General features: G+C 38.2%; 1 protein-coding gene across 1 annotated transcript in view; it reads right to left on the reverse strand.

The window, feature by feature from the left end:
* Nucleotides 1–1,041: 1,041 nt before the first annotated feature.
* Nucleotides 1,042–21,814, reverse strand: part of LOC135773579 (fibrocystin-L-like) — a 39,800-nt gene continuing 19,027 nt past the window's right edge. The window contains 43 exon segments of the mRNA XM_073812784.1: nt 1,042–1,491; nt 1,642–1,795; nt 2,043–2,189; nt 2,291–2,440; nt 2,564–2,910; nt 3,174–3,309; nt 3,406–3,563; nt 3,701–3,865; nt 3,972–4,204; nt 4,350–4,515; nt 4,619–4,735; nt 5,408–5,519; nt 5,897–6,019; nt 6,186–6,319; nt 6,461–6,566; nt 6,703–6,824; nt 6,936–7,059; nt 7,169–7,272; nt 7,487–7,660; nt 8,032–8,161; nt 8,363–8,481; nt 8,587–8,713; nt 8,838–8,986; nt 9,068–9,156; nt 9,230–9,395; nt 9,508–9,667; nt 9,805–9,956; nt 10,068–10,259; nt 10,374–11,403; nt 11,490–11,626; nt 11,801–12,042; nt 12,192–12,321; nt 15,446–15,655; nt 15,753–15,909; nt 16,168–16,324; nt 16,610–16,784; nt 17,056–17,205; nt 17,408–17,656; nt 17,806–18,781; nt 19,095–19,296; nt 19,424–19,607; nt 20,825–21,013; nt 21,586–21,690. Coding sequence (XP_073668885.1) covers nt 1,256–1,491; nt 1,642–1,795; nt 2,043–2,189; nt 2,291–2,440; nt 2,564–2,910; nt 3,174–3,309; nt 3,406–3,563; nt 3,701–3,865; nt 3,972–4,204; nt 4,350–4,515; nt 4,619–4,735; nt 5,408–5,519; nt 5,897–6,019; nt 6,186–6,319; nt 6,461–6,566; nt 6,703–6,824; nt 6,936–7,059; nt 7,169–7,272; nt 7,487–7,660; nt 8,032–8,161; nt 8,363–8,481; nt 8,587–8,713; nt 8,838–8,986; nt 9,068–9,156; nt 9,230–9,395; nt 9,508–9,667; nt 9,805–9,956; nt 10,068–10,259; nt 10,374–11,403; nt 11,490–11,626; nt 11,801–12,042; nt 12,192–12,321; nt 15,446–15,655; nt 15,753–15,909; nt 16,168–16,324; nt 16,610–16,784; nt 17,056–17,205; nt 17,408–17,656; nt 17,806–18,781; nt 19,095–19,296; nt 19,424–19,607; nt 20,825–21,013; nt 21,586–21,690 — 8,585 coding nt within the window. The 3' untranslated portion in view covers nt 1,042–1,255.

A 21,814-nucleotide genomic window follows, 5' to 3' on the forward strand; every position in this document is an offset into this window, starting at 1 on the left:
GTGACCTTTATTTTAAAAATTTAAAGGTGCTTAGGGCTATTTGATGTCTCTAATTAAAAGTGGTTTAAATGTTTACTTTCACTTTCACAATGAAGGCACACCTACAGAATAAAGAAAAATTGGGAAGGGTGAAGGCTTGAAGATTATAATTGGCATAATTGCCTATTTCACTAGTTCGCCTGCGCATTCAGGTCTTAATGATTAATGGTAAACAAACTTGGCTTGCTGTCCTCGAAGGGAGCTCTGTACCTGAGCTCTGAACCTTCAGAGAATGCGAACCTGAGGCTGGGGCTCGAGCCCCAAGGTCAACCCCCTGCAACAGAACTGCAAAGAGGAAGAAAGAGTGAGTGAAGGAGGAGATGGGGAGGAGGAGGGATGCCGGAAAAGAATGCAGCTGGACAGGGAGGCCTGAAGGCTGCCTTATACACGCCCATATGATGATTGACAGGCCTGAATGTTTAGGCTCCTCCCGAACCTACGTTTAGAACTGCATAAAAAAGAGATGCAAACAAGTCAGACAAGCCTGACAATACACACTTGTTGTTGTGTCTTATGTTTATTTAATTAAATGTGTTTCTTTCTTGCCAGGCTTTTATCATTAAAATAATTTGTATTGTAAAATACTTTTTTATTTGAATATGTTTAAAAGTCTCCCAAACATTTGTCATTTGAAATCAATTGTAATAGATGCAAACTGATATGAGAGTTAAATAAGATCCTTCTAAATACAAACTAAATATCCAACAGATTCATTTTTAAAAGTTTAAAGCATTTGCACACCCGGTAAACGTACACTCGCCTTTTTAAATGACTTAGGAGTCAATTTTTAAAAAAATGGTTGCATGTTACTTTTTTTACTTAGACTGGGCGACTAGTTTGATTACAAACAGATTGTTAGGCTTTATGTAAACACAGCTAGTGACAGCATTTTATTTTCCCTCTACAGGGGCAGGTAGAGTTTGAGAATTGGACTTTAACGACCTCTAGTGATGGGTCATAATAACAACATCTGACTGGATTTTACTGTTCAGAAAATAACAGCCATAACAAGCATGCTAAAGTTGATGTTTAATGGTGACAGACGCCTTTATAGTTCAAGCAAGAGGATTATTAGTAATCATTTTTGAACGTATTTAGACTTAATTTGGATAATATAGAAATCATGATACATATTTTAATTATAAGAAAGCAATAAAAAGAAATACAGAAAAATCATGTATTTATGATAATGGACAGATAAAGCACATTGTAGTTCCTAGGTTTCTCTGAACAGGAGGAGTAAAGCAGTTAAAAGCACGAGCAGATAAACAGATGGTGATGAGATTGACGGACTGGAGTCAAAGATGCTTGGAAATTCCCAATCTGTGGTGACAACCACATGTGCAGGAGTTGTAGCTGGGGGTTGAGCAGGAGTTGTAACACTTCTGACAGTAAAAGATCTCGACTCAGAATTCCATTCATTCAGAGTAAATGCCAACTTCAGGTTCACACCTACAAAAAAGATACAGAGAAAAATGACAGGCTACCCAGACATGCACAAAACATTCAGTCAAACTTAATGATTATCTAAATCTTGATGGCTTATGTGATGTGCAAACTAAATGAAACATCTGTTAATGCTTTCTTTCACAGAGGACTCACCAGTGTTTAAGATGCTGAGGTCTGTGTAATTTGCCCAGCAGCCACTGAACAGGATGGTGGTGTTTCCAGAAAGTCCCTGTGTTGGATTTCCATTAGCATCTTTGAGTACAGCTGATATTGTAAGACTCGTCACACCCACAGACACACAGTTGCCCTAAAAACAGACACAGGACATGTCAAAAAAAGATTGTCAGATTATACAATATGCAGTTTCCTTGTATTTACTTATTATTTGCTTGTAAATACAGTTTGCATCAAATACTGTTTTCTGAATGAATATCCCTATCAGCCTTTTGCGGTTACTGTGGCTGTGTCTAATGAATGATGGATGCCAATGATTCTTAAGGTAGGATTTGTAACCATTTTTAAGCCAAGGTCATAAGGAGTTGATTCTGTCTCACCTCTGCATCCACAGCCATGATGCTGGGCTGCACGCTGAGGGGTCCAGGGTACAACGCAGCCACTGGTTGGACCACAATTATCAGTGAAGACACTGTGCTGACTGACACCACCTGCGGGTCTTCACGGGTCACCTCCTGAGTAGCCACCTTACAGACAATTACAGGTAAAATAATTAAAACAGCGTGGTGTGCTTTATTATTACTAAATCTTAACAATTCATGACAGCATGAGCTGATAAATATCTTACTTGACTCCAGGATGGGTCACTGGAAGGGGGTGGAGGAGTGATCATGTTCAGAGAAGACACATTGAAGCCGATGGATTGACTTAGTTCACCTGATACAGCAGCACGGCCCAGTTCATCAGCAGCGTTCTTCAGAACTGCAAACTGCTGGTCGTCTTTACAGAGGTTCAAAATGGTATTTTAGGCATTGTAAAGTAATCTTACAATTAAATTGATGCATAATTGACCTTATTTGTCCTTACCAGTGGTGCTGTTGGTGCTGGTGGTGTTGTCGATGTTGTTTGTGTTGTTGGTGCTGATGGTCTGGATTGGTGGCTGACTGATCTGAATCTCAACCGTCAGTCCAGTCGCACGCCGTCTTCGTGCACTGCTGCCCTCACGGATGATCTTGGTGATTCGAATCATATTCGGTGGTATTTTTAGGAATGCAGCCAGATTACTGACCAGACTATCACCGAAGAACTCTGCCTCAGTCATTGCCGGGAGGTTGAAAGCCAGGAAGAGAAGCGGAGAAGTGCGGATCTGGACCGGTTGTGAGCCACGAATAAGTATGTACAACATATTGTAGTCTGGGTCAAAGAAGTTGGAACCGTGATTGGAGTTTAAACTTGGTAGATATTGACCTAAAGAGAAATCAAAGAGAGTGAAATTAGAAACGCTGATGTATTGTTCAGGTAAGATTATTTTATATGTTTGCACAGAGAAAATGTACAGATGTCTGAGATCAATTGTGAACCTGCTTGTATTGTACTTATTAAAATAGAAATTTTGTCTTAGTATATATAATATGCAATTTTACTAAAATCACATTAATTAAGCAATCATAAACTCCCTTAATCTGTGCAAAATGTTATCCCAAATATTAATCTGCATGACTGTACTCTACCTGGATATGTCGGATTAAGCGGTGTATAATCGGTGTGAGCTGCATTCCACTGAGCGTTAGTGGGACCAACAAAAGTGTCATTTACATACACGTCTAACCGCTGAGGGTTTGAGTAAAATATAGCCACCCTAACAGCCTGTACAGAAAAGAAGAGCAGGTTAATGCATAAATCTACTAAACAAATACATACTGAAATGAATATTTAGTTGTAGTGTCTATCTAACAGACAAACCTCTGTAGTTTTAGCGTTGAGCATCATAAGTCTCAGCTTCTGTGGTGTTGTGCTGGTGAAATAGATATCAAAGGATTTATTGGTGGCCACAATGCTATGAAACAGAGAGACTCTCTTCTGACAGGTGTAGCCTGCACACCAGCCGTGGTCTTGTGGGCCTAAAATGAGAGAAATAACATCCACAATATGTTTGAAAGTAAATATATACTGTAATATTTACATTGACAACCAGATTATTTGACTGTATCTTGACATAATCGGTCATTTAAAATGAAAAGGTGTTAGTTGGTTGTACCATTTAGTAAATCTACATATTTGTCCCCCAGGATGGCCACAGGTGAAAGACGTCTTGTCTCTGTGTCTGCGTCCATACTTTCAATAACCAACATCTTGTAATTGAGTCCAAAGCACTTGTAGCTCTGCCAGGTGTTCATGTATGTACAAGAGTCTCTGATCACACCTGTACAGGTAAAACACAAACATCATAGACAGACATGTTTGATGCAAGAGTGATCAAATATGTCTCTCTTACATCAATGTAAATAATGAAGAACTCTAATGTTTACCTTTATTAGGAGCTATTTGATTGACAGGTATGCGGCTGCCGTTGAGAGCAGTGAGCATGACTTTAGGGATGCGGTAATCACCCAATCCATGCCGCTGGTCTCCGTTCCACTCGTACTCTGAATACGGCACCACTGCTCCTACTGCACCCAAGAAACTTCCATCCAGATCCTTCAACAGAGTCTTCTTCTTAGCATCACAGTCCATGTCCACACAGTCGGATGGGTTCACTTTACTACGGTAAGAGCAAAGCAAGATGTAGGAAGGTAAGAAGTATAAATTTATCAGTCATCTTTACTTTATATTGTTCTGTTTGGAATGCCTACAATAACTAAATGATGTTAAAGCGATAACTGATAAACAGTAAGCCTTCAGTTTACCTGAGATCAGGATTATGAATAAAGGCTAGAGATTCTTCAGTGCTGTCTATCTTAGAGATCCTCTCAACACTGATTGGATGTTGTAGGTCCTCATTTCCTGGGTTTGTCATGAACATGTAATTTCTTTCAGTGGAACAAACATTCCTGAACCCAACAAATGTTGTATCTTGGGACAGAAACAGACAGTAAATGGCAGTGTCAGTATTAACAGTTTATATTTTCAAACGTGAAGATGGAGATTGAACACATTTTGAGAGAATGTGTCTCACCAGAGACTGTCATTAGACCGGCTATAGCGTTGTAGCTCATGAGTCCGGTGTGAGGTTTCATTGGTGCGTGATTGTGGTCAGATTCAAACGTCGGCCAGCAAACTCCAGACCTGCCACCTGTTGTACACAAAATCAAGCTATTATAATGTACGTAACATCAGTAAAATTAAATCAATCAATACAATCTGATCACGAGATGCAACTAAATACTAATTTATTCCCTTATTTTGCAAATCGACCGCATTACAGTGATCAAATTTAGTTGATAATGCAAAAAGCTAAATTAACAGATATTTTCACTACTTTTGCTGCTTTTGAGGTGTAACCAATATTTAAAATATTTGTAATTCCGCTGTAATGAGATATAAATTAAAGTTATTTCTTCATAACCTAATTCTTCATAACCTTTAGGTGTCTGAGATTTAAAATGTTTCTGTATATTGTTACATTGGTGCATATTTATTAAAAGTATATTTAATTTTTATTTATTTAGTGCAAAATAGCATTAGTGAAAACAAGTCTTGACTTTTTTAATACCAAATGTTAATGCTTGTATTAATTAAATATATTTTTAATTGTGATTTTACTTGCTATCTATTAAAGCATTTTAAAGCATATACCAAATACTTAAATATATATATACAGTCTATCTATCTATCTATCTATCTATCTATCTATCTATCTATCTATCTATCTATCTATCTATCTATCTATCTATCTATATAATCTCGTCAAATGTATATCAATCATATGTATATATGTATATCAATCAGCACTTCTGTTCTGTACCTGTAGGGGGTCGTGGAGCCCTGTGGCCTTCACTGAGTGCAATGTAGGTCTCATTTGTTGCCAGTGTGTCCAAACAGTTGAAATTGGGGCTGCTACCCACAATCAGGGACCCCTGAATAAAGAAAAAACTCATTTATGCGGTTGTTGACTAAACAATAATGTGCTAAGGGACAGGGTATAGAATACTCCAGGTCTAGGCCTTAGCTACTGTATATTAGGACATTTAAGTAGTTTTTACTAACAAAACTTACAAAAACAATAATGGTGTGCATCTTGAGACAAAACAATATGTTACTTTATGTCAGTCCAAGGTGATTTTAATTTAAAACATGCATTTTAGTCTGGGACTAGGGGAAGCAGTGTCCGGAAAACCACCCCATAAAGTTTAAATATGAATACAATTGACTTATTGATGTAATTATTTTGATGCAAGGAAGCAGTTTAATTTTTTGTAACATCAGAAGTTTTGGCTTTGCAGGAGTGCATCACCTGTACACGGACGGTTTTATCAGCATATTCGTGGCTGACGGATGGAGGACTGTAGATTATAGGCATGATGCCCATTCCATTATCAACCAGGGTCACATTAGAAATGAACACATTCATAAATACCTGTAAGTCAGAAGAAGACAACATTTATCTTCATATTGTGTTAAACTCACAGGAGCAATGCACTAAACTTGTATTATTAGTGAGTAAGATCAATGCATCTGCTGTGTACACTTGGCTTTAAAGTTAAGTTGTAGGGTATTCAAGTAATGTAAACAGTTTATCATACTTGTACGTAAATGCCAAAATCAAAACTCTTCCAGACGGTGAAACCCTGGATTTGGGAGCAACCAGCAAGTCCGTCTTTATTCATGTAGACTCCATACAGACCACCATGTGCCTCATTCTGACTCCATTGAGGTACTAAACCTGAATCTTTTGATATATTGTAGAAATTAAGTAATTAGTTTACAAAGACTATACATGACTTACATTACTTTTTCGCATTTTATGATTTTAATAACTTTACTTCATCAAAGAACCCATAATCTATTTAAAATACACCACAGTCTTATATACCTGGGCAAGGTTCTCCATTAATTCGGAATCCCACTCGTTCATAACCAGCAACAATATTCCCTTGAAGATTGATATTGGTTGCTTCATTAACCTACAGTAAAAATAAACAGTAATAATGATTTTTTTTCCAGGAGAGCTATTGTACAGATATGTATATTTCTCTATTTTAATAAATTTTTTATTTTGTCTGCTGTACAATAGTATGGCCAACATATTAAATTTTTTACCTCAATAGCTGCATTCCACTCAGTGTTCATAATCTCTGCTGCACCATTGTAGGATCCTGTCCACAGTGTCATAGTAACCAAGTTTCTCTGGAGAGTACAGTTATCACCCCATATTCTGATTCCTAAAAAAAATAAGTGCAAAAGTATAAATCAAATCAGCATACTTCAAAGTAATTACATTTTGTTTAGTATATTTATTTATTTTTTGCATTAATACTGCTTTAAGTGGACACCTTCTCCAACAGTGTGATGGATCACATTGTCATCGATATTCAGTCCATCTGTTCCAAACACCCCAATAGCAGGAGCAAAGCCATCATGGAAAGCACATCCCTTGATGTAGGACTCACCAGCCACCTATACAAATAATAACCATGTTGCTTCAGCAGTTTACTGTAAAACAGTTTGAATGAGATGTATAGAAAAGGCTCCATTAGGTGTAAGAATGAAGCTTTTGTGTTCTCACATTTCCAAGGTTCAGAAACGCTAAAGAGTAACGTGGATCTGACGGGTCGTTCCATCCCTCCTGTCCTGTTTGGTAGAACTCAACGTTTCTGATCTGAGCTTTTCCTGTGACATAAACATCATAATAATCAAAGATCTTTAAGCTTTTGTTACACTGCACAAATATGATCTTGACATTTATATACTGCATATAGGTAATTTATTTATCTTTTAATATTTTTCGTCAGATGACCTTCTAAAGTCGAAAAAAATGTTTTGGGGTTTCTTTGGCCAAACTTCATTCTCCTGTTAATTGCGAGTATTTTGTTATAAGGTTTACCTCTGTAAGTATTTTGTCCATCTGTGAAGGTTCCCACCAGTACTCTTGCTCCATAAGACTCTGTGTTCATGGCGGGATAGTCCTGTCCAATGATCTTGATGTTTCTGGTCAACAGACCCACATTCCCTGCAAGCTGATAGCTTCTAGAAGATCCTGGGACACTGTACCTTTGTCCTGTATGACCACAGCCATTATGCATTACTTATTTGTTTGTTATTTGATATCTTTGCTTAAATTACTTGTGCTTTAACACATTAATGACTGCACAAAACAACAATAAGATGAATTAAGTATTTTACTTTATTTGACAGCCCCAAAGAATCTATTATATAATAGTTTTATTATAAAATGTACTATACATATATGTTGTTGGGTCATGTCGTTTTAATAAATGTGCAACTTTTTCTTAGTTTGTTTGCTATAAATTAAGGCACAAAGTTTATCCCAGGCTTTTGTTGCTAGCTTAGGCCTCTTCTTGTATTAATCTAAACCCTGTTTGGGAATCCGCCCCTAAAGTTTAAGAACTCCTGATCTAGGGTACTAACCGATGTGTGTGTATGATACAGCCCGGTCCAGGATCAGTGTGCGGCCGTTATTTAAGACTGCAGTTATGGTGCGGATTTCTGTCTGCCATGGATCATAACTGGTGGTAGACAGCAGAATCTGATCTCCAACCTGAAGGTAAAAAAGAAATGTATATGTAAGTATAAAGTATGTTTTTATTCAAAGAAGAACATCTTTACAGTGCAAATGTGGAGAGCATGTTAATATACTGTTATTTGTAATGAGGTGCTATTAAATGACAGCCCAAGTAAATAGTTGTCCTATAGGGCTCTCTCTTAAGTGCTGTTTTGTCATGTTTGATGAACGTCTTACCTTCCAGTCAACAGTTGCCTCCAGAGAGAGAGTGTTGTTTCCAGCCTGGACTGTGTTGGCCAGTTTAGTGTGAGACACATTGTGTGGCATGCCATAAAGATCAAGAGATCCAAACACACCTGAAAAACCATGTTTTTATGCAAACCCATTCAAGCATTATATTTCTTAGGTTTTATGTACCTACATATCCAAAAAAAAACCTGTTGTCTGTATAGCTCCCTTACCCAGCACTTTAGACCCTTGGTTTACTTCAGGCAACAACCAGTCTGGTGTGAAATGGTTTCCTCTCAGTATGATCTGTAGTTCACCTCTAAAGGGTTGATCAGGCCATCCAGCAATCAGACGCCCACCCTGAGTTAAGTAGAGGTGATTTATGTACATTAATTCAAAAATCTTAACTAATGTAATTTAGCCCCAAGAAAGAGTTTCATTCCAGATTAAATGAACAGTAGGATGCACATGGATATATTCTTACCTGAATGGAGATGTATGTTGCATTTAAAACAATGTTGTTATATTGTGACCCATTGCCGGTGCCGTTATTCGTGTCTGGGATCTCCAGAACTCCAACTATTTTCAGCTTGTTCAGGGAAGGAATTACAACATCTGCAACCACCCATTGGCCTTTAGGAAAAAGTAGGACATTTGTGACAAACGAGACATTTTACAATTATTAGTTGTATAGCAACAGCAATAGTAGTTTACCTGATGGAATGACCACATCCGAGTCTGTCCGTGGTACGGTGTAGTTGTTTTCTGGGCTTGACCTCCAAAATGATGCATTTGACCAGAGACTACATCCAATAAATCAATAAAGTCAAACAACAGATCTCGTAATATAAATTAATGTAATTGTGTATAACGTACATGAAGTTTGTAGGTCTGCGGCTGGGTGTGGGAACCAAAGTGGCTGAAGGTGGGATACACCCTTTATAGTAACATTGATACACACTGAAGGACAACGATCTGTCTTTAAGTGTCCGGTCCACACTGTTCCTTCTCCTCCGGCTAACTGCACGATCTCTTCCAGACACTGTAGTTAAAATATAACAAATTTAATTTCTTCTAGACCTGCAGCATAGGAATGACATTTGTATGAATCATTGATTTAAAGTATGGTTTGGATGAAGAGATGAGTGTTTTACCCATGTAATAGAGATTGTTTGAAGACTGGTTGAAGTACCAGTCTCCATTTACATTCACAGTAGGGTTCAGAGGCTGGGAGGAACGATTTCTAAAATCTATAATTTGAAACTGGTCAGGTGCTTGAGTAAAGTTGTGGTTCAGTATGATGTAATTCTCTGGCTGGCAGTGAGGGAAAAACAGGAAAAATGCTTAAATAATGCAGAAAACATTTGCATGTGGATTTGAATTAAGATGAGGATGAGTAATGATGACAGAATCTGCATGAAATTATAACTAGTGTAGTGTGCATGCTTCACCTTAAAGCCGTAGATAACTCCATTATATGAGATGTTGGTGATTTGGGAACCACGATCAAAGTTCCAGTTGTAGGTTTGACCTGTAGGCACCAATGCCATCCAGCCATTTGTATGGGTCACAAGCTTTTGAAGGAAAGGTAACACACATGACCCTAAAGGGAAATTTAGTGTCAATCATTACAATGTACATTAAATGCATGAAGAGTAAAATATCTGACAAATCCAAACACATCTTTATTTATCAATCATAAATTTCACCCTACCAAAAGAGTTGGTGAGAGTCACATTGTTAGCCACAAGGGAAGATGGTGATGGATTGTTGACAACCAGCCGATGGAAGTTAGTGGTGTTATCACAAACTGCTCCAGGTACACCAACACTCCAGTCTGCTACTTGAGAGCAGTGACTTGGGTTGAGGATGTTACTCATCGGCACCACCTTAGAGTTAACATTGCCTTTTTGAAAATATAAAAATAGTGTTACTCAGAAGCTTTTATAATAGGAATTTTAACATTGTGCGTTTGAGAGTATTAGCTACTTTCTTGCCTGATATCTAAAGGGAACTTTACCTGTCAGGGATCCATCGATATCCACAAGCGCCACCTCATGCTCCCATCTGAACCTGGCCTTATTGGGTGACTGATAGTATTGGATCCCACTAAATCTTGCGCTCCAGCCTCCACAGCGGAACGTGCAAGTTCCAATGATTTCTGCCACCCCAACAGCTGCGCATGTTGGCCGGTTAAAGTTCACAAACTTGGTGTTGATGACACTCATACCATCATCCAGAGGCAGAACAACACCATGTGTGGTGCAGTAATCATTTCCCAGTCCCAGCTCATCTACATGACCCACAATGGTGCTGTTGACCACGGCTGCACCTCCTTGCAGCCCCCATCCACTGACGTAAGTTCGAATGATCCTCTTGGACTCCACTCCAGCTAGCTCATTGTTGACCATGAGAAACTCACTGAACTGCACAGCTCCAACATTCACCCACTCAGTACCTTTCTGGTTGTTCCAGGAGGTCAGGCGGCGGAAGACTGCTGGGGCTGGCGTGTTGGAGGAGCAGAGACCGTTACGCACGGGGAAATACTCTTGGAAGATCCACAAGCCGAACCAGCCCTGCGAATGCACCGTATTGTTAAAGAACTGTCCAAGTGGTACTCTTTTCTGACAGATGTTGGCATCATAGGATGGACCATCAGGATGATCGTGCATGCGGTACCAGAAACCGAAGTGCGTCCCACCAGCCGCTGCATTATGTCTAATGATGTTGTTAGGGTTGGTTACCCAGTATCCAGCTGGAGTCACATCATCATTTAGCAAACTTGTGCTCTGTCTTACAAATACGGCTAAATTGTACTGCAAGATGTTTCCGGTCTCAATGCCATCTTCGATAAAGAAGGCACCGCCCTTAATATCGTAGATGACATTGTGTTCCACCAGCAGGTTGTGGGTGTTGTGGATGGTTACAGCACGGTTGTAAGACTGATGGATGGCACAGCCTCTCACATATGACTTATTCTGAACATCACCCATTAGATGCCAATGAATCGGGTAGCGTCCCAAACGGAATGCCTGTCCGGCATGATAAACCTAAAAGAAGGACAATGACTAAATAATGCCGTGCAAAAAACGTACATCTTAAATTCCTTACCCTTACTCATTCATTGAACTGTTACCTCAACATATTCAATTCTGCCAATTGCCAGGTTTTGGTTTGGTTGTGGTGCGTGGAACATGATGCAACCACCAAACTCATCACTTCCAACTTCCTCACCAAATCTCCCCTGGAAACATGTCTGCACTGCAAATTCCCCTGTAAGACAATGTGAATATTTTTAATATAGCTAATCTAATGCATTAACTGAAAAGTGGTAACCACATGCATTTGCATGTAATGTTATAATGAGCATGTCTAGAATTATTAACATGCATTTGTGTTTGTACTGTAACTGACTTCTTCCTATCCAAGATGAATAAACATTTAAACCTGTGTTGAATCCAGCAGGGCAAGCGGTTATCTGATCATTCCACTCCTGGTTGTTGGATCCACGGACAACAATGTTTCTGGTAAGAAGTCCCACCTCTGCTCTTGCTTCAAAAACAGTCCCATCAGGCAAAGTGAGAGACACACCCAGATGAGTGTAGGTCAGGGGTTCGGTCAGTGTGAGGGTCCTGCCATCAGCCGAAACTGAAGCAATTTTCATCAACTCATTCTCTCCCTGGCTATGTCTGTAGATTTATAAGAAAACTTTTCAGGAAATAAACTGCTTTCTTGTCTTTACGAGTTAGGCTGGTATATGTATGAATATATAAGAATTAATTTACATTTTTGTTTTATCATTTGTTCCACTCCAGATTTGGCAGTGCATCTACAGTACCTGTGCCCTGTTGAAGCAATGACAATTTCATCTCCAGTCTTCCAGGTAACAGCATCCATCAGTGTGAGAGTACTGGAGCCATTCTGTGCAGTCTGGGAAAGACGAGTCCATGGTACAGGTACTGGGATTCCTGAAGAAGCAGATTTATAGTAATACTTTAAACAAAGCATTTCACTGCATAGGAGTGATTTCAAACTATAATGCTTGTATTAGCCTAAGGAAATTTGGCACAGCTGTGAAGTTATCTGAACGGCCTGAGGCTTTTGGGACTGTTATGTATAAGAGAGCATTACATCATTTTCTAAAGAGGATTGTGTTTCTGACTATTGTACAACCCCAAAACAGAAAAAGTTGGGACACAGTAGAAATTGTGAGTAAAAAAGGAATGGAATAATTTACAAATCTCATAAACTTATATTTTATTCTCAGTAGAATATAGATAAATATCAAATGTTGAAAGTGATATATTTTGAAATGTCATGCCAAATATTGGCTCATTTTGGATTTCATGAGAGCTACACATTTCAAAAAAAGTTGGGATAGGTAGCAATAAGAGGCCAGGCAATTTAAATGTACATATAAGGAACAGCTGGAGGAGGACCAATGATTAGGAATAGGAATGTTGTCCCATTCGTGTCTAATATAGACTTCTAGTTGCCCAACTGTCTTAGGTCTTCTTTGTCGCATCTTCCTCTTTATGATGCACCAAATGTTTTCTATGGGTGAAAGATCTGGACTGCAGGCTGGCCATTTCAGTACCCGGATCCTTCTTCTACGCAGTCTTGATGTTGTAATTGATGCAGTATGTGGTCTGGCATTGTCATGTTGGAAAATGCAAGGTCTTCCCTGAAAGAGCCAACGTCTGAATGGGATCATATGTATCTAGAACTTGGATAAACCTTTCAGCATTGATGATGCCTTTCCAGATGTGTAAGCTGCCCATGCCACATGCACTCATGTAACCCCAAACCATCAGAGATGCAGGCTTCTGAACTGAGCACTAATAATAACTTGGGTTGTCATTGTCCTCTTTAGTCCGGATGAAATGGCATCCCAGTTTTTCAAAAAGAACTTCAAATTTTGATTCGTTGGACCACAGAACAGTTTTCCACTTTGCCAAAGTCCATTTTAAATGAGCCTTGCCCAGGGAAAACGCCTGTGCTTCTGGATCATGTTTAGATATGGCTTATTTTTGACCTATAGAGTTTTAGCTGGCAACAGCGAATGACACGGTGGATTGTGTTGACTGACAATGTTTTCTGGAAGTATTCCTGAGCCCATGTTATGATTTCCATTACAGTAGCATTCCTGTATGTGATGCAGTGCTGTCTTAGGGCCCGAAGATCACGGGCATCCAGTATGGTTTTTCAGCCTTGACCCTTACGCACAGAGATTGTTCCAGATTCTCTGAATCTTTGAATGGTATTATGCACTGTAGATGATGATAACTTCAATCTCATTGCAATTTTTCTCTGAGAAACTCAGAAAACTATTTTTCGCCGCAGCATTGGGAGAATTGGTGATTCTCTGCCCATCTTGACCTCTGAGAGACACTGCCACTCTGAGAGGCTCTTTTTATACCCAATCATGTTGCCAATTGACCTAATAAGTTGCAAATTGGTCTTTCAACTGTTCCTTATATGTACATTTAAATTTTCTGGCCTCTTTTTGCTACCTGTCCCAACTTTTTTTGGAATGTGTAGCTCTCATGAAATCCAAAATGAGCCAGTATTTGACGTGACATTTCAAAATATCTTACTTTCAACATTTGATATGTTATCTATATTCTACTGTGAATAAAATATAAGTTTATGAGATTTGTAAATTATTCCATTCCTTTTTTACTCACAATTTCTACAGTGTCCCAACTTTTTCTGTTTTGGGGTTGTATGTTTAGTAGATAAAAAAAAATCACTATAGACAAATTTGCAGATTGTCTATCAGCGTGAAATACAATATGCTGACTATATAGTTTATACACACACACATAATATAACATGTACAGATATGGGTTTGGTAGGCAAATTTATCCAAAGTGACTTGCTGTGCATGGTATAGTACTATAGTACAAAAAAAGTATTTGACACATCAGCATTTTCATCAGTAAGGGGATTTCTAAGTGGGCTATTGACACACAATTTCCACCAGATGTAGCCATCAAGCCAAATATTGAATTCATACAAAGAAATCAGAACATTTAAGTATACAAGTTGAGTCATAATAAATAAAGTGAAATGACTCAGGGAATAAGTATTGAACACACTTTATTTAATACTTTGTAGAAAAGCCTTTGGCCGTTGGTGATTACAGCTTCTAGACGCCTCTTGTATGGAGAGACCAATCATCTGCATTGCTCAAGAGTGATTCTGGACAATTCTTCCACACAAATGGTCTTTAAATCTGTAAGGCTCCTTGGGCCCTTTTTTATGAACTTTGATCTTCAGTTCTCTCCAAAGAGTTTCTATGGGATTTATGTCGGGTGATTGACTGGGCCATTCAAGCAACTTGATTTTCTTTCTTTGAAACCACTTCATTGTTTCCTTGTGTTTGTCGACCCTCTTTTCATTTTCCGCTTTCTGGTAGATGGCAGCAGATTTGTATCCAGATTGTCCCAGTATATTTCGGTATATTTCCCATTCATCCTGCCCTCAATAATATGAAGTCTGCCAGTATATGCTTTTCAACAATAAGATTACGAAGATCTTGACAGAGTTCTTTGCTTTTACCCATCATGAAGTCTTTCCTGTGTGCCTCCTGGGCAATGAGAAGCCTTTTATAGGCCATCAGTTAGGACTAAAGCAGCTGATATCAACTAGTATTGATAGGGGGCAGTATGGGGCAGGGTTTCTCTCTTAATACTGACATATTTCAGGTGATCTCCTGGCTTTCTATGCCATTTTGCATCTTGTTCTCTTCATGTGTTCAATACTTATTCCCTGTGTCATTTCACTTTATTTATTATGACTCAACTTGTATACTTAAATGTTCTGATTTGTTTGTATGAATTCAATATTCGGCTTGATTGCTACATCTGGTGAAAATTTCCAATAGCCCACTCAGAAATCCCCATACTGATGAAAATGCTGATGTGTCAAATACTTATTTTCCCCACTGTTTATGTGTGATCGCTGGGAATCAAGCCCACAATCCATGTAATGCTCTACCAGCTAAGCTACAGTATGTGAGGAATATAACAGGAGTATATTCTTCATAGTGTTAGTAAACACAGAAAATATTGTAATCTTCAAGCATACCATGCAGATCCAGCACTCCTTCTCTGACCCCCAGGGTCTTGGCACCATAGACAGGAATTTCTTTAGACCTCAGTTGTCCATGCAGTGTAATGATGGCCTTATGCTGGAAGGGCTGCTGCTCTGTCCCGATCTGTAAAGCTCCACCATCTGTGATCAGAATGTTCTCCGCCTGTAGCTCAATATCTGCCTCATCAAAAATCAGCCGTCCACCTTAAAGAAGATTAAACATTCACAAAGTCTTAAATGTATAACATGTTGGTTTCATGCAACAGATTTATAAAGGTTGTATTTATCTACATGAACATACCTTGGATGAGGAGCATCTTTAGGACAGGGGTGCTGGTGTCCAACAGGATGGTCTGACCAGGTGTGATTACAGCAAATGTGCCTTTCTCAGGAGGAGAGAGACCACCCCATGTATAAGGAGATGACCATACGTCAATGTAGAAGAAATCAGCATGATCCTGAAAAACAAACAAAAAAACATTTTAAGCAATGGTTGTAACTCTACAATCTAAAGTCTTATGATTGATAATTTGAGAAATAGGCTTGGTGGTTTGTTCGGTGTATTTGTTTGCAGTAAGTTTAAAGGGGACATGGCTTAATGGGCCTTAAACTTTTTATATTGTGTCTAATAATTACAAATATTATAATTTACTTTGTAGCTCTATTACTATTTCTGATGCTCCAATTTTACTATATTAAATATATCTTGGTGTTACCATTCTGGCGATTCCTCTGTTTCCAAACAGAACTCGCACTTTAGTTTCTTGGGATTTTGGTTGAGCATTAGTCACACATATAATCTGCGTCCCATTGGCTGACTCAACATCACAGACAGATCCCGCAATCGTCACAGTAACTTCACTGGCATTTGTACTATAGGTGAGACGAGGAAAGAAAGAGAAGTTTAAAATTAGAAAACTGTGTGGAAGGAACAAATTCCATAGACGATTTTAAACAGATAGGACAGACTCATGTACTATAATCGTAAGTTACTTTTAGTGTTTTAGTGTACATGTGAAGTTTACTGCTGATACTGTCTGCAATATCATTACATTTTAAAGCTTTGAATTGTTCCAAAAAATTGTTGTCAAATAATTAATGCATTTATTACTTTACACATTTTTATTTTTTGTAGTACAAGTAAATCTGCTCTGTCACCTGAAGCCTGATCCAGTAATGGTGAGTCTGGTGCCTCCGGCTGTTCCCCCTCTGCGTGGTGTGACAGCACTGATAACAGGGGTTAAAGAGGATCTGTATGTGTAGCCGGTTGTAAGATTGACTCTATCATCTCCATTGATCACTGAAACCATGCAGACGCGCTCTGTGTCACTTCCTGTAAGAAAGACGCATGTACAGGTAAGCAAACAGATATTTTCTTTCATCTCAAATTATCTGTGACCATCTCTGCTGTCACATTTGTTCTCTCTTCTCATTTAAGTGATTGACGTATCATTCCTGACATGCTTTTCTTTTCACACACTTTCTGGCATGATTTCCTTTACAAAACATATTTCTGTTTCTGACCTTCTAGTACCATGATAGAATAAGGTTTGTCATGCAAACCACACATAACAAGACACATATTACAAGAAAGTAATGAATACCATTGTTGTATGGGACTTCACAGTACAGTTGGGTCGATGTGGAGATCTGCACGTTTACGTTACACTCTCTGTTACAGATGAGGACTTTGGTGGAGTTTGGGTCGAATCCAGAACCTTGAATGGCAACAACAGCTCCTCCAGCATAGCTTCCTGAAGAAATACAGAACAAAGGGCATAACTGTAGTGTCTAGTTACTGTTAATATTGCCTCCTGCTGCTAATTATATAAAGAAGGTATGGAAAAGCACAAGTTTGATTTAGTTTATTTGACAATTGTGATGTTTTTGCTGTCTAAAAAAAACTCAGCCTTTTACATTCTATTTTGGTGTCTTCCGTTTAAATTGGATCAGTACCTTCATTTGGTGTGACACCTGTCAGGAGCAGTTCATAGCTGAAGACGGACTTTGTCAAGGCATGACCTTTGACCTGATGGTATAACATAACCGGAAACGTTCCTCCTGCGTGTTCCCCAACAGTGCACAGTAACTGTGTGTCTGTGATGGATGTCACATCACAATCCACTCCATCAATCTCCACTGAGATGAGCCCTGCATCTGTGCCAAACCCTGAACCAGACACAGTGATCTCTGTTCCCACAGGACCTGTGACGAATAGTTATTATTATTATGAATATTCTGTTTCCTACATTATGCTTGTTTTTTTTTACAAGTTTTATAGTCTCTACTTGGTGACCATGATAAGTCTGATTGCTTACAGATGTAATAAGTATAAGTGTAGGACATAAGTCTACCTGTTACAGGGCTCACTGAGGTGATGTTTGGAGTTTGTTCAGTGGAGTAGTTGAAACGTTTACTTGGGTACTGAACATTAAACACCCGGATATCCACCTGCACCTGTCCCACTGTGTGAGGAGGTGTCAAACATTTCACTGTGTCTGGGGTTACTTCCAAAATCGAGCATGTGAGGTTACCAAACATCACAGTGGTGTTTCCTTCCACAAAGCCATTTCCTTCAATCAACAGTGGAGTTCCTCCAGCAATGCTTCCTGATGTTGGTTTGATGGTGGACTGTGGTGTGCTGGTCAGGGTAAAGATTCCTGTGGCGAGACCTTTGCTCATGACCACTACCTGTAGGGTATGTGTGCCAGCTGGCAGGGCACCAACTAAAAGTGTGATGTTGTTATCTGTAACCCCTGTGACTTGTAGTATAATGTCGTCTGCAGATACTCTCAGATCAGCTGTATTGCTTCCAAAGCCGCTGCCATTGATTAAAACAGTAGTAGAGTTTCCAGTAACAGAGTCAGGTGACACACTGGACACAACTGGTGCAATAGATGAAGAATATTGAAACATGCAATCAGAACTGCAAGAAGAAGAGATGCTGTTGATGTAAACAGTGACGTTTCCCCTGCGAGCCTGAGATGGTGAGGTGTCACAAACCACATAAGAGTAGTTCATGAAAACTACATCACATGGAGCATTTGCTACCATAACAGATGCATTCAAGAAACCAGAACCTGAGATGAAGAGACGTGTTTGACCGGTCGTACTGCCCACAGAGGGAGAGACAGAATCAACCACAGGTACAACCACAAATCTGCGGTCGTACTCTTTTGGCATTGTCATGATGGCTGTACCCAGGTTGTTAACCCGGACGGTTACGGGTAGGGGGATGCCCAATGGAGCACCTGAGTCAGGACTGAGTCTGCAGTTAATCTCAGTGGAGGTGCTGGTGATGACTTGACATGGGTTACCTCCAACTCTGACCTTTGGTTGCCAAATATAAAACAAAAATAAAGGTTTGAAGATTAAACTAAACTTACTTAGGACAGGAAGTATGTATTAAGTTTACATCTGGAACAAAAAAAGAGGTTTCAACTCTTTTCAACCTTTCGCCTTTCCAGACCTCCACATATAAAAGGCAGCATTTGCCATTTGAATTTATTTTTAGGTAATTTTTTTATATGTTTACACAACATATTATACATAACATCACAAATCCTGGGTGAAAACCCCCTAATTATTGAATTAAGAGATTTGTTGGACAGAATTGTTGTAAATATCAACATCTGAATCTCACCTCATTTGCACAGGAAGTGTTGCTGAAGCCAGATCCCAGGATGTTGATGATGTCATGTGTGGTACCGTGGTCAGGAGTAATCTTTTCTACAGTGGGACTGGCACAGGAAGTAAAACTAAAGGTCAGACCATCAGAATTCCCCGCCTGATCTTGGACACAGTCAGATGTGGCCACACACTCAGAATCAGATGAGTTTATTTGTCTTGAAGCTGTGGAGGACAAAAATGAAGATTGTATGGCTATAGCTAACAATTCTCCTATCTCAATGAAATAAAAATGCATAGACAGCTATAAGTAAGCCATATGAGATTAGACAACACTATCGCAACCAGCATGTTGTACCTAAATTCACAGAGGCCTGTATTCCAGCTACAAACACCTGAAGCCCAACCGTTTTCTCCTCCAGAGGCCTGACGGTGACTACACCCTGTAGTGTCTTCTGGTTACTGGAGTCAATGTAACCACTGCTATAGTAATAAACTCCAGGAGATGTGAAACGATATCCAAAAAAACCTTTAAGGTAAAACACAGACATACAAACAGAAACACAAAGAGAAGTAGGGTCAGATTAATCCCTTAACTGACATGGCATCACAAATGCTTATTGTCCTCTTTACCTTACCGCAAAGGATATTTTGTAAATTAAATGATTGTCAATTTGTATGTTCAGGTACACTGTATGATACATTAAGTTTCTGTACAGTGACTGGCAAGCTGGTGTATAATTATATTGGAACTAGACACCTTGAGTTTTGTTTAAATGAAATGTAAGACTTTGCAAAAAACAATTGTCTAGACCAATTAAGCTTTAAAAGGCTCTAGCCTTCTTCCCAGAAAGGTTTTAAACAACAGTACAAAATTATTTGCACTTTATAGAGTCAATATGTTGTATATTTATTAGAGCTGGGCATATATTAATCTGGATTAATCTCATACAAAACAAAATAAATTTTTTGCATAACATTTGTGTAATTATTATGTATATATAAATACACACACATTCATGTATGTATTTAAGAAACATTTACATGTGGATATATATTTATTTATATTTTTATATATTCTAAATTATATATAAATAAAAAATATATATTTAAATAATACATTTCTTAAATTTATATATATGTATGTGTGTGTGTTTAAATATACATTGTATTTACACACATCACAAACTCATATATTATGAAAAAAATACTTTTATTTTGTATCAGAATTAATCTAGATTAATCTATGCCCAGCTCTAATATTTATAAAATGAATCAGCAGTGGGTGTGTTCCATACTACAGCACCTTAAAAGAAGTAAATCAAAATGGGCTAAATGATTATTCTAGTATAGATAGAAGCACAAACAATTCAACTAACAATATAAATCTGTGGCATGCAAAAACATTACAAGTCATTATTAAGTAATATTTAAATCTGGATAGACCTAAATAGGCCTACTAAAAATATTGAACCTTAAAATATAAAGCTTAAAGAAATGCTTCAAATAAAATAAATTACACTGAAAAAAAATTATTTATTCAATTTAATAAATTTTTAAGGTAAGTGGTTGCAATTAATTTATTTAAGCTACATTTAAAAAAAAAAATGTTTGTTTAAATGTAGCTTAAATAAATTGATTGCAACCACTTACCTTAAAAAATTGAGTAAATTGAATGAATCACTTTTTTTCAGTGTAGAACAACTGATGTTAATGTATATAGATTGTGAGATGCAGTTTTTGTACCTTTGTCAGTTTCGGTGTCTCCACTGTTGAAGACAATGCCATCATAATCAGTACTGCTGGGACTGGACACACTGAAGACCCTGTAGCCCAGATTAGTCATAAAAGCTGGAGCCTCCCAGCGCCAAACCACTGTATCTCCCACTGAGACTAGAAGTGCAGAGGGACTCCATGCGTAACCTTGACCATACACTGAACACACATATAGGATGATTTTAGGTACTGTATACACACATAAACAAGCACACATACACTGTAAAACCTAACAGTTAACTTAACTTAAACCATTTAAGTAAACCGGTTGCATTAGACCATTTAAGTTTTAAAACACATAAATTTAAGTACTGTGAACTTGAGTCGTGTGCAATTATGCACTTATATTTAAGTAGTGTGAACTTAAATATAAGTGCATAACTGCATATGACTCAATTTGCTTAAGTTCACAGTACTCAAATGTATGTGTTTTAAAACAAATGCAACGGGTTTACTTAAATGGTTTGAGTTGAGTTAACTTTTAGGTTTTACAGTGTAGGCACAAAATAAAATTTTCTGTGCAAAATCATTTCGTTAATCAGTATCTATTTTTGTTTCCAAGTTAAAAATATCAAAACATTTTATCTTTATCAATATCCTGCTTTTTTACTGGCAGCACTTTTTTATAATCTTTCAGTGACCTTGAAGATTCTTGACAGTCATTGTGTCACTGCCTCTGATGTATTCAGCTGATGTGCGTGACAGTAAAAAAGATCATAATTAGATTTTACCTGGGTGGAAACCCTGATTTGTCACGGTGTATATTTTTTCCATTGCTTGTGTTACACATGTCAGTTGTTGCTCTGAAGCGTCTGTTACTTGGCATTGTGTGTCTCCTATGAAAAACACATCATTTTACTGAGTCACGAACATCATTGTACAACAACAGACATTTTCTGTTGCCCAGTCAACAAATTTTATTAAATATTAAAAGTCTTTATTTCTCACCCATTCACAGAA

The sequence above is a fragment of the Paramisgurnus dabryanus genome, chromosome 19 (assembly GCF_030506205.2).
Source record: "Paramisgurnus dabryanus chromosome 19, PD_genome_1.1, whole genome shotgun sequence".
In the NCBI taxonomy this organism is placed as follows: domain Eukaryota; kingdom Metazoa; phylum Chordata; class Actinopteri; order Cypriniformes; family Cobitidae; genus Paramisgurnus; species Paramisgurnus dabryanus.